Consider the following 13896-nt stretch of genomic DNA (forward strand, 5'->3'; position numbering starts at 1 on the left):
ACAGATATGAGTCTTTTCATCCAACTGTGAGGTTATTCAGTCTGTGTCCCAGATACGAGTGTGTCCCAGTCAGCATATACTGGTATACGCTATACTAAAGTCTACCTCAGACAAACATAATGAGACTGCATTTCCAATGAAATAATTCTTGTTAACTAGAAATGTGATTACTATTGCAAACAACACATTTAATGAAAACAAGCCAGCGATGCTTGCACAGATGGGCTCAAAGTTGCCACATATAGGCATGAAATGTACCACATGCCACATGGGTTTTCAACAACGAAAAGCAACGGCCAGAGTGGTGGGGGGTTGGTGATGAGGGTGTGTCTTGATCTCGCTCCACTACTCTCAGTCTACTGTGTTACTGGACAGTTGGCCAATACAGTTTATGGGCAAAAGCACTAACAATAAAATAGGGCTATTCATGAAACAATCAGTGACTTAGAATTTCTGTTAAAGCTGCTATAATTCATATTGCATGGTAACAAGTGATCAATGATGAATATGTGTATGTGAAGAGTTCACTTGTAGGGATGAACCCGCAGAGAATTACCACTAACTAAGCAGAGCGTTTCAGCGTCTTTCAGCTCATTGTTTTGGTTTTAAAGCCCCAACTTTAGTGTTTTGATTCACTTTCACAGGTCTCATCAGTATGGTTTCAAGACACGGCAGGCAGCTGTTTTCAGTGAGTTGGCGTCCATCCATAATCCATCCAGAAAGATATTTCTCCACCAACATCAGGAGTAGGTGAAGAGTAAAACAAAGCTAAAAGAAGAATGAATATTAGACTTGCATTCATCAGGTGCCCAAGAATGCTAATGCTGCTCTGTGTCTGCTGGATGTGTAAACTTTGCTATCAATCAATCAACAATCAATACATTTTAAAGGTGACTTAACAATCTGATATCAAAACTGAGCACATATGGTACGTGGTTAGATGCAAAGTCAACGCTAAAACATTTTAACCAGTAAAATCAAAGTTGTGAGAAAGAAGAGGCAACGGCTATTAGGCGGCCACTTTATGTCAGACTTCTCCTCTGATTAAAACTGCCTCTGTAATTACCACACACGATGGGGACAAGGTCTTCCGCTGAGTTGACGAGTGTTTTGTTTTAGAGTTAACATGCTCCAATTCACCTGTCCCCATGAGGCACAGCATACACCTCTGTGTTATGCCTTTGGCCCTCTCAGCTACTGGAGTTGTCTGCTATGTGTCTAAACTGGAGTGGAAGCCTGCTCCTAATCATAGCAATCACTCATCCGAAAGGATCCCCTCCTTCTCGAAAGATGGTTATTTTTAGCTCATATGTACATACAATGTTTTCAGGCCAGTGTGATTATCGTTGATTTGACTAAAATTATGCCGCTTGAAAGCTCAGTGATTCAATGGAGCTGCCTTGAATTTTTACCAGTGAAGGATGCAATTATTACTGGTTTCATATGAGCAGTGTTCGGCTGTCAGTCTGCAAATTCTTATGACTGTCACTGTGGAAAAATATGTGATGCAAAGCTAAATAAGATTTGCTCATGATGTGTTTGACTGGCACCCATTATGTGCTATGGATAAATGGGAGCTGCATGAATGGGGGTGGGAAACATTGGTTATATCTCAATTCTCCTGCTTTTTCTGAAGCAGCCCCATTCATGGGTGATTAACAGGCAGATCAGGGAGGTGGGCAGTGTTGCTTGGATGGCTTTGACTAATCTAACTGCTGCTGCCTAGCTTGGGTAATGGCTACAGGCTGGCTTGGAGAACCCAGACAAGCAATGAAGAGAAACATTCAAACTACTGTACAGAGCTCCACTCTCAAAGCCTAAATCCTATATGCACACTTTTATGCAGCCATGTGATACACTACAGAATGTGACTCGACTGACAACTCCAGAGATTAAACTGATTATTGGACGTTGCTGGAGTCTACACACACACATCAATGCCTCCACACATCACTAGTTAACGTAAATAACAGCTTAATCCAAGTCACAACACAATTTTTGTTGTTGTTGGTGTCACAGATAAACAAAGAAACATTGTACTTTCTCATGAGTGCGGAGGACATTATGACTGAGCTAATTAACTGTGGGTATACATTTCTTTTATCCATCATTCTTATGGTGGTTAATGCCTTTTATACAAGATTTCATTTTTGGTGCATGCTTGAATATTTGACTGAGTTTATAAACTCACAGACTGTTTGTCTTTTCACTACAATTTCAAAATCCTTAATCAAAAAAGTGTCTACCCTATAAGCATATATTTTGTATAGCTTTTATGGTATGTCAAATTGATGGTGGTTGATTGTTCATGAGCAAAGACACCTACAGTTATCACAGTTTGGCTGACCAAAGGGAACACAATCCTCTTAAACTACATTTAAAATCTGTTTTGAACACATTAAGTCTCAATTTTGTTTGATTCAAGGATGAAATAAAGAATTTGATCATAGTCTCATAGACATGAGGGGTGAATGGAGTGACATCTTGACCATTCAATTTCGATCAGCAATAGAAATATTGCTCCACCTAGTGGAGGCAGCCGTTATGGTGTAAGAGGGAAACAGCCTGATTTGATTTCACTCTTACAGTAGAATGACTCTTCACTCAGTATTTGCAGTTTTTTTAAATATCCATGTAAAGAGAGGCTGGGAAGGCACCTGATATATTTCCTGATGATCAGCTCCGTAAGGAAAACCTTTTCAGAGGTGGCACTTGAAAAGATGGCAAAGTAAAAACGGCAAAAAAAAAAGCACGGTAAGGGAAGAGAACAGATGGCTTAACAACAACAGAAAGAAATGTAACAAACTTGCAGGAAATATTTTAATTCAATCAAAAACACTGTTACCCTGAGTTTATTTCCAACAACACTGCGTTGAGTGCGGTGCCCTATTTCCAGGCGGCTCTGTCTACCTGCGCTGAGCCCCTCCCCTCTCATCTCTGCCTCCCCTCCACCCCTCATACTCCCCCTCCTCGGAGTTTGTGTTGCACTCGTTGCAGTAGGAGGGTCCATGTGCACAGAATGACGTCGCTCTGACTTCAAGTCCTACCGATTCCTTCGTTTGTTTTTATTACTCTTTTTATCCAGGGCACAGAATCGGTAATCTGCAAAATTGAAGCCATAATGTGAGATCATCCGCCGCTGTCGTCCGACCCGTCGCTGTCGTTCGTCCTGTCAGGAGCAGCCGCTCGCTGTGGAGGATTACTAGTGATAATACGCAGTAGACTTCTCCAGTGTGTCTAGCTGTCAAACTGAAAACTATGTATTGGAGAGAGTAGACAGAACACATTTGTTGATATTTATTGACTTTGCTTTGCGTGTCTTTTTTTGTCCTCTGGATTATCGCTGCCCAGCAACACGGCCACCTGACAACTCTGAATGTCGTAATTAAGGTAAGGAAGGACAGAGCTCAGTGTTTGACTGTACATTTTAATTTCGCGCTGGGTCTGAGATGATAATGAAAGCAAACTCCTTACTGTTCAGTGGGATAACTGAATAGCCTACTTACATCCCCGATGCAAATCTAACTTTCAACCGTGGCAGTTAGCCGTGTGTCTGGTCCATAATAAAAGTCGGACAAGAAGTTTATGTACTTTATGTACAAAGAAAAATAGTCACAGCAATTGTAAAACAATAAAAATAAAAATAAAAATCAGTAGATATTTCTCTACGCACCTGTCAAGAGGTGCTGAGAAATATCTAGTGCTGTCAAAGTCTTTCTAAAAATATGACTTAAATAATTTACATTTTCTTCCATCTGCACTTAGTCCTTCTTGCCTCTCAAAATGCCGTTAATAGGAAGACTTTCACACAGCAAAATATAACGTCAGCTGCAACAATATAGCGAAAATCGTCTTTTACTATTTATTCTGCGCAAACGCAAAATGGAGAGATATGCAGAGTTGCATGCCCAGAGGCAGGACAATCACGGCAGGAGCAAGAGGGCGGAATAGTTAAGCTGACTTCTCTTTTATTTTTCATTTTTGTATTCAATGATCTGCACGCAATGTGCATGGGATATTTTGCAGGCAACCTGAATAACTTTAACTCAGATATCTTGGCTGCTCCAGAGCTGCGAGCCCTTCAACGAGTGCACCGTATCATGCTAAATAAATATTAAAACGTCAAACATCAAGGCAATGCCTTTTCATTGCAATTTGTTATGTCAAGTGTATAATTTTTGTAGTATTATAAGTATTTTTGTTGCTTTTGCACATGACGGTGCTGCTCTAGCCGCAAAAGCAACATTTCAAGTTATGTCGCAGCTATGTTGTGGCTGCAAGAGCAATAACTATTGAGTGACAGCTGTCGGACCAATCCATGAATAGCCTGATAAATCTGGTGGATAGCTGGCTGAGCTGTCCAATAGAAGCGCAGTAGAGGTGGGAATTTACATAAAAAAGCCCAGACGACGTCACGTAGATAGATTAACCCTTACAATGCATTTTCTTCTATGTTATCATACTGTACATCCCCTGTAGTGCAGTAATAAGGAACTTTATCTCTGTGAGAGAGGAAGTACTGTACAGACTTGCGTTGGACCTTTTCAGATTTGACATTGTTTACACAGCATCATAAATGTTTTTCTCTTTTCCTGTGCCCTACCTCTTTTTTTGCTTCATTGGGTTTTTATCCACTGAAGCAAAACTTACTGCTTTGGCATCTATCCAAAACTTAAAGACTATATTTACACTTTAGATTTAAGAGCCATTAGCATATTCCTAAATACATTATTCATTCTCACATGAGACCTGTAATCTCTGTGTAAAAGTAAATACCCTTAATACACCAATTCCTAACTTTTCTCTTTTCCTTGTTTACCAGGTGAATCAATGAGCCAGCAATGGAGACCAAAAGATACCAAAATTTCTTTGAAGGAAGTGATACAGAGAACAAATGGTCACAGGTCCTTAGCACCATGGAGCACTGCTGCAGTACAGAGGATTCAAGTCTGACCAACAGTGATATCCTGATGGACATAGTCAATGTTAGCTGCCCTGCTGGAAGCCCGACCACCGACTGCAAAGACAACAATACAAAGAAGCAGGAGCAGCCAATGATTCGGCTCAGCCAGAACCAGCCATTTGTTCTCCCACACTTCAACAACTCTCTCCATGGTCATAAGCAGGAAATGGACTCCAAGGAGCTTTCCAAGACTGTGGCTGAGTCTATGGGCCTGTATATGAATGCTGCCAGGGAGGCAGACTTTGCCTTTAGCCAGCATGGGGGCAGTACCAGCCCTGGGAAGATGTTTCCTGTGTGTGGACGGCCTCTAGAGGACACCCAGTGTGGTTCTACAAAGAGCCCCAAGTTAAAGCCATTTGGTTTCCAGCAGCCCAGCACCACTCCCAGAGAATGCACCGCTGGGACTCCAGTTAGCTCAGCTTCAATGCTAGCCTCATCTCTGTCCTGCAGTCCCCAGACATCCAGCTCCATCTCTAGCCCAGGGGGCAGCAACAATATGGTGTCGTCAACCACCAGTCCTCAAACGTGCTTTGGACCAGTGTGCTCGTCCGTCAACAGTCCTGTAAGCCAGACGTCTTGTGCGGCAACTCTGGCCAACATCAAGCGCAGGAATTCAGCCACATGTAGCCCTGTAGAGTCCAGCACAGTGGGCTCACCACCACTCACCAGCCCGCTCAATGTCATGAGATCTCCTATGTCCAGCCCCCAGAGTATGAGTAGTGTGAGATCGCCTCCGTCCTGCAGCACTACCTGTAACATTAGGTCATCGGTCTCGAGCCCCACAGGTGTCAGCTGCACCAGCGCTGCTAACAACTGCAACACAGTAAGGCCCTCCATTTCCAGTCCGGCCACAGGGGGCAACATGGCGGTCAGCAGCCCACAGAACCCCTCCTCAGGTGGGTTTCCTGTGTCCAGTCCTGCTGGTGGACTGGGTTTGGTGCAGAATGACACCAACAGCCCAGAAGCAGCAGGTCTGAACAGAGATACAGACTTCAAGAACTTTGAATTCCCTAAAGTAGAGATGGTAGACGGAGAGGTGTTCAACGTCGGCTTAGACCAGATGGGCATGGTTAAGTACATTAAGAACGAGCCTGGAACTGACTTCAGGAGCATGTGTTTAGGCAGCTCCAAATGTAACGCGAGTAGCACACCTTTTATCACACAGATTAAGAGTGAGCCAAACAAAAATGAAGGATGTATGAACCCACAGCCCTATGGTGAACAGTCACCATCTCTTGGTCTCTTTCCTGCATCCGAGACCACATATTTGTCCCTGAGGAATAACATTGATGAATACAGTCTTTCTGGTATCTTAGGACCCCCTGTCTCCTCTATGAATGGGAACTATGAGCCCGATGTGTTCTCCAACAATGTCCTGTCTAAAGGGGTTAAGCAGGAGTCCACTGATGGCAGCTATTACCAAGAGAATAACAGCATGCCCACATCGGCCATTGTTGGAGTTAATTCCGGTGGACATTCATTCCATTACCAGATTGGAGCACAAGGAACAATGTCTTTCACACGGCATGATGTGAGGGACCAGTCCAACCCTTTGTTGAATCTAATTTCACCTGTAACGGCGTTAATGGAGTCGTGGAAATCTCGGCCAGGCATGGTGCAGGGGTCACTGTCAGCCAGAGGTGAGGGATACCCAGGTCAAAACTGCATCACGGACAGCATGAACAGGTAAGGGATATGAAGACTTCTCTGTTATCTGAGTGCCTTTCAGTGTATCGCCGTCAGATGTCTGGCTTACAAATGGCGATGTTTTCTCAATTGTGATAAATGTAGTTTAGCTTTACAGAGAGAATCAGTTTAAATTTTTTTCTAATTCATGTTTTTTTTTAAATCAATCTACCTGTATAATAGCATATCTCTCTAGAGGATCAGATAGATGGATAGCCAGTTTGTTACAGTCAGGCTCATATTGCACAAGGGATTTAGGGCGTTTGCTTTGAATAGTGCAATAATAACAACAGCCGGGCTTGGGAAAGACAGCGGGATGCTGGCTGGGGGAATAGGAATTGAAGGACGGGGTCCAGGTCATTGTTATAGTAGCATGTGATCACAACATCATCTCTGCTAGCACTGCCCTGTGTTCTACTATAACACAGAGGCGAAGTTTACCTCTTATCAGGCCCTTACTTGTACGTACAACAACAAATTTTATTGGTCTGTTATTGGGAGGTCCAGCTAAGAGCAATGCAAAAATCTGTTTTTATGGGCCCTAGGCCATTGGCAGTGTCATAAATTATGAATGATTGATCACATGCTTTTGTTGCCAAACTGATCAAATAAACAGTTAATTTTGTGATGGTGGGGGCTGAAACAAAACAAACAGGCCAAAGGGAAAAAATCTATAATAGCTGCCAATATGGCAAAGTACAACTTTGACACAGTTGTTTTGCTTCCAGTGTATTCTGGTGTCCTAGTTGCATATGAAGCTGAAGGAAGTAAATTATCATGAACGCTATTAATGACAGTAAATACAAAAGCCATTTGCTGGAACATGAAACACATGGTAACATTGTTAAAAATACAGGAAGTATGTGTATTCAGCAGTGAGAGGTACTGGTGTTTATTTACAGTAATAAATAAAATGCATTGCTATGGGATGTTATAAATTCACAGTTTTTATGAGCTGGTGCAAAAAAGCAATAAACAAAGTCATAAATGACTTCCTGTTTACTTGCGCAGCTTTGATAAAAGTCAGAAACTTACTGTAAGAAAAGCAGCTGGGATGTTGATGTACGTTGCTCCGCTGTGTTTGACTGTGTGTTGACCATGACAATTCAAGACTAACTTTGGACAGTGATGTTGAACAGAATCTCAAAATGGAGATTTATTAGATTAAAAGTTTTCCTGATTGAATTTCCGGAAACCAACTTCGCAGATCCCACTGATTGCTCCACCATTTAAAGTCGTCCATTTTCATTTTCTTCTGCTCAGCTGCTTTCATTCAGATTGCTGGGACAACTTTGGAGGCCGAGACTAGCAAAAAGTCTGTTTATCAGGGTTTCATCAATGTACATTCACATAGGTCATCAACCGCAAACTGATTTGCTGTTGCTTACAAATGCAATGCAAAACATTGCTGATTATGATGCTTGTTGCTTTTTATGTTAAGAATTTATGCATCTATCATAACTTTATCATTCAGCTTGATATAAAACAAACCTTTTACTGTTTTTTTCTAATATTTTGGAAGATGTGTGATCTGATTTGGTCACACTGGTCTATATATCTAACAAGAAGGGCACTCCGCCAAGACTAATACTCCAGTCTGCTATGATATGTTAATCTGCAAGCGCATCCACTAAAAACATTTGAATATATTCTTAAACAATTAATATCAGAGTATGTCTGGGCCTAGCTGAAGCCTCATCATACCAGCTGTGCATTTATTATGTACTTTGCGCTGGTCAGAAAATCTGGGTTTGCGCGATGTCATTTTGCCATAGATACTGGTGTTTGTCCTATCTCGCAATGTTAACGGAAATCCTTGAACAAATCATACATCATCATCGTCATCTCTTTTCAATATATTGTGCGTACACACATGTGTGAGTATATGGACAATAGGCAGTTGTTGGGCTGATAGTTGGAAAACTCTTACGATGTCGCCCAACGCTAACCTCAGTACAGCATCTCCATATCGGTCTAATAGAAAGGAGTATTTTTGCCGGGATTGAAAATCATGGCTTCGGGATTTCTGGTATACCGTAATACCTTGAATCCGCCAAAGCCTACGAGCCAATAGCTTTTCTGTAATCCAGCTGACAGACAAACAAAAAAAACAGCACCTAAAGCATAACCAATCTGCAGAGGCTAATGACCAGATTAATTCCTAAATAGTTTTCCTTTGTAATTTACTGCTCATAAAAACTACATTAGATTAATGGTCCTTGTGGTATTTTTACATTTCCTGTGACAAACATGTATAGTAAGCACGGTGTGTATGTGTGTGTATTTTTTCACAGTGCAACTCACCCATAGATCTGAACTGACTATCTTATCAGAATTTTGTTGTCTGTCTTCTCCGTTTGATTTTTATTCAGCTTTACATGTATAGTAAACCCTTTTCTAGAGAGTAGATACTCTGTGTGTGTATGTGTGTGTGTGTGTGTGTGTGTGCTATAACAAGGCTTGCAGCTCTGAGGAGACTGATACAGCCCCGTTACCTTGGAGGCGACCCATATGGCAAGAGCCAAAGCGATGTTGACGGGATCACTGCCACCTTGGTCCTAATGAGATCCAGCTTAGCCCTAATGTCAGACAGGGTGACAGAAAGAGGTGGGCCACATGGCAGCCAGCCAGCCAGCAGGCAGGGAAGCAGACAGACACAAAACACACATATACATACACATATACAATTAATGCATATACACACACACACACACACACACACACACACACACACACACACACACACACACAATGTCTTAAGAATGCAATAATCTAACATTTCAGAGGTTGTTGCCTACTTTCAGTGTCCTCTTACACCAGTAGTATTGTATTGATTAACAGCTATACTTAGACATAAACATAGGCTTACTGTATCCTGCCTGAAATGTAAAAGTGCACTGCAGGAAATCTGTGGTACTGTCAAGCTCTGGACTAACTACATGGCACCCGGGCCCAATATTTCATAGGCAAAAATGTTACGTAACCATTAAAAAGCACAACTAAAACTCTTTGATCCGCTGAAGCCTTGGATGACAGAGTGTAAAATCCCTTGGCTCTTTTTTTCTCACTTTGGTTTCCTCTGTAAATGGTTTTAATTAAAAATGGCTGCTCATCTGAGCAGTCTGGATTACTTTGTGCAAAAACGTTTTAACTCGGATTCACAAGAGAGGAGGGAGGGAAAAAAATGATTCACCCTAACCAAAATTGCTGTATTTATGATGTGATGTTTGATTTAAACTTAATGCACTGTTACTGCACCAACTGTGGTTGGATGTTTAGATGCGGAGATTATCTTTCTTAATTTCTTTTGGTGCAAAAAAGTTAAATTATCATATTATTCTTTTGAAGAATATTTGAAATGCTGTGCACTATAGTTTGAAGTCCATTATGAAAGAAATATGCTTTGTATAAAATATAGGAATATAGAAAATATCATAAAATGACCTACTTTGGTGTGCTGGATTATGTTTGCTCGCTTCCTAAATCTCCAAATCTCTTTTCACCCTATTTAGGGCATTTTTGTGGTGGTTTTCACAGTAATGTTTCACCAAATAGAATTAGTTTAAAACTTGTCAGGCCTCTGACCTAATAATTTCATAATCTGACAAATGGTGAAGACTCAAAATAGAAGCCAACAATGTATTTTTGCATTGCATTTAGCTCTCATTAAAATGTTACCCTTTCCTATAGCCATGGGAGAAGTAGCACCTTACTATAGGCTGACATTTTCTTTGCTTTAAGCTTACAGCCAGTTGCTGTAGATCAGCTGAGTACCCATCATGAGGAAGCCTCAGATTCACGCAGGGAGAATGCTTTGCACTGGACGCTGGCCAACTCTCAATGTTCTGCAGGGGGATGAAAAGGCATACTCCTGAGAGCACACTAATAAGGCTTTAATTGTATGTTCCTCCGCTAAATTAATGGATGGAAATGATTTGATTAATTCAGACACTGCTGGATACTAATATCCAATTAAATCCCAACACCAGGCATGCACAGGAGCTCCCAGTGCATTATGGATTCCTAACTATAAAGTGGGCAGCTGCTTGTTTGGGTTGTGAAAAGGATGTTACAGGTGAAGGTGTTGGGGAATGGCTGTGGGTCTCAGCTGTCTACACAGCAGATGTAATACTGTGGCAAATATGTTGTCTTATATTGCAAGTGTATTAATTATGTGCATTCTCATGTGTACTGTGAAAAATTCAATATACAGTAGTTATTACAACAATAAGTTATTTATGCTAAATTTGATCTTAAGCACATATGCTGCCAAACTTCAAGTGACAAGTTACTTGACTCAATAAAATGTTAAGAATGTCCGGTAGCGTCAGAACAATACATGAGAACCTTCTTTAATCTACATGACATACAGTAGAAATTGCTTTTTAAAGGTCAATAAAGAAATAGGTAAAGACAATATCACACTTCTATGTGTGTTTGAATAACGCTGTCATTATCAAATGTAACACTTTTCATGTTATATTTGTTTCACATGGACTCAGATATATTGAAAATGTCTTCTGGACTGTTGTCATAGCACTTTTGGGACAAGCACATGAATAAATCACTGTGTACGGGCCTCTTTGGTAGTTCAAACTTGCCTTTCTGTGCTGCGGTCCAACAGTGAGTGATGAAAATTAGCCTGTTCCCCCAAGCAGAAATTAGCCGTGTTTTCACATCAAGCAAAAGAATAAAGACCGACAGTTGCTGTAGAATTTCAACCTGTGAATCACGTAAAAAAAAAAAAAAAAAAGGTTGTGTGACACTGTCTGGCATGGAGGCAAGAAAACATATTGTACACTGATTGAGCATTGAAAATACATTTTTTTTTTAGCATAACAGCAATTGTCATTACCGGACAGCCTTGAAGCACCTGAACCACCCCACTGCCTTAAACCATTCCTCTTTCTTAAAAATAGTTTTACTAAATTTATTTTTTCAGTATTTTCCCTATTTTGTAAGGGGGAATAAATATGCATGGCAAAAAAATAAACATCAGCTGGAATATCATCTTAAAGAATACAACACCTGAATGAAAAAAAAAATACATAGAGCCCACAACGATCCAGTTCTTTTCTATCTTCTGGGACACTCATTGGTGTGGGTGGATTGGAGACGGTGCAGAGCAGAGTGGTGAGGCAGTATTAGAGTAGTAAGATTTGGAGAAATACTTCTGGATAAGATTTCATCCTTAAAAATGAACGGTAAAGATAAATGTGAGGCATTTAGACCTTGCCTGAAAGATGAAAACTTGTTGTTATTGGAGCAAAGGACTTAATAGTGCTAGTAATAGTTTTTTTTGGTAAAGGGTTAAATGGCTGCATAAAGACTTCTAGTTGTTTAGACTGTGTAGAGATGATATTTGTGGTTGCTCGTGATCTTGTTAAGAGATATTTTCACACTGCTCCGGCAGAGAAGTAGCTTAATGCTATCATGCCATTAATGATGTTTCATGCCCTCATATCGGGACCAACAAATCGACATTAATTGATACTGTGGACTTCCTCAATTTGGTCAGAATCATTGATGGGACTCGTATTTCATTGACTGGCAGACTCTTTCAGCGTCTCTGTACCTCTCAGCTCTAAGCCTGTTACTGTCTTTTAGTGCATCGTTTTTGTTTTCTGTTCCACAAACTCTTCCTCATTTCCATCCGTAGCAGGCAGCTGTTTCAGCTAAAAGCTCTGATAAAACCACTGTACAACACCTGTTCACCACCAAACAGCAGACAGGCAAAGTAAGCAATAACATGAACATAGGCATGATGAACATTTGGCTGCTAAAGAGCCAGATATTTCCCTCAGGAGTTGGTGGGGACCAAAACAAAGCTAAAAGAAAGTGTAAGTAGGTATTTTTTGCAAACACGTTCACAGCAACAACTTTATGAGGTGATAATATGTCATGGTTGTGTATACAGCTTGTTCTACTGGCCAAAATCTATTTATGCAGTTTTAAAGGGGAAAGTAAAGGTAGCTGCAAAAATGTTTAGAGGAACATATTCACCACTATCAGCATTTTGGCTTGGTTTGTTAGTAGCTCTGTTAAAAACCACAGTACTTTTGCTTTTTCTGTCAATTGCTCAGTCAAATATACAGTCAAATTGAATTTTTTTTTTATACTTCTCCTGGAGCTTCCGTAGCTAAAAGTTTTGATATCATGGTGGTCAGATTCAATTTTTTTTCTCTGACCTTTTACCAAAAATAGAGTGAAAACAAAGCTTAAAGACAACACATTTAAGAAGTTACAGATCAAATCTAAGTATTCACCAACATTATCTTAACAGCTATAGCCATGAGGGCATAGTGAAAGCCAGATTTCTTTTCCGGCTTTATGAATGGTTGTTTCTTACCTTGTGCTACTAGAATTGTTGGAGTAAATGCCTACAGTGGATGTAATTTTCATAAAAGAACCAAGATGATACTGTGTGGCACAATGATTGGATGCTTTTGTTGCACAGAAAAGAAACCATGTTAAAAGTCACCACTCTGCCTCTCCCACGCAGAGCCATGTACAAGCATACAACACGGTCGCCAACAACAACAGCAGCACACATTCTAGGCCGGAATTGACACCCCAATAAAAGTGTGGTTACTGCTGGCCACGGCTCCTGGGATTTGAATGCTTGTCTTGTCCTCATTTGAACTTCTTCCTGAAACACAGTCTGGTGACAGAGGGCCAGATTTCCGCTAGCTTCCAATCCTGTAGAGATCTACTCTCTATTACCTACCACTGACATTCCCTTCTGTTGTTGAGGTCATTAACAAACTGCATAAAGGAGGCAGAAACTAAATACCAGAGCGGCAACAAAGCATAGTGCATGCTTCTGTTGGCGATGAATGCCCAGATTTTTATAGCGTGCTGCTGTGTGGAATACTGTCGCTGAATGGCAGCCTATTATGTACCAGGTACTTTGTTTACCTAGCACGCAAGTAGCATAGTCTCCAAGATCTCCCACAAGTAGTCTTAAACATTGCCTGAGTCATGAGCTTTGTAGGTAGGTTTTGTGTGGAGGAGAAGCTGAATGAAATGAGCCGCCATCTGACATGATACAACAACATGCTGGAATCAGTAATAAAGACTGACTACAGGGAAATATGTACATCCTAAATCAGAAATTACAAAGATTAACTGGTCATAAGAGCCCATCACTATTGTCATAAATAAAAAAAAATTGTTTGTTGAGCTAAATGCAGCCAGATGTCTAATTCACTGTTTGGACATTATTCATTCAGAGCTATAAAAAACAA

At 40.7% G+C, this 13896-nt stretch overlaps 1 protein-coding gene across 1 annotated transcript in view; it reads left to right on the forward strand.

Annotated features, from left to right (window-relative positions):
- The first annotated feature begins 2975 nt into the window (after positions 1-2975).
- Positions 2976-13896, forward strand: part of nr3c2 (nuclear receptor subfamily 3, group C, member 2) — a 73408-nt gene continuing 62487 nt past the window's right edge. Inside the window, exons 1-2 of the mRNA XM_038713124.1 lie at positions 2976-3390; positions 4823-6649. Coding sequence (XP_038569052.1) covers positions 4842-6649 — 1808 coding nt within the window. The 5' untranslated portion in view covers positions 2976-3390; positions 4823-4841. The remainder of the gene's footprint in view (positions 3391-4822; positions 6650-13896) is intronic.

The sequence above is a fragment of the Micropterus salmoides genome, unplaced genomic scaffold (genome assembly GCF_014851395.1).
Source record: "Micropterus salmoides isolate LMB-PRFRI ecotype aquatic unplaced genomic scaffold, ASM1485139v1 Ms_hic_scaffold_12, whole genome shotgun sequence".
NCBI lineage: Eukaryota > Metazoa > Chordata > Actinopteri > Centrarchiformes > Centrarchidae > Micropterus > Micropterus salmoides.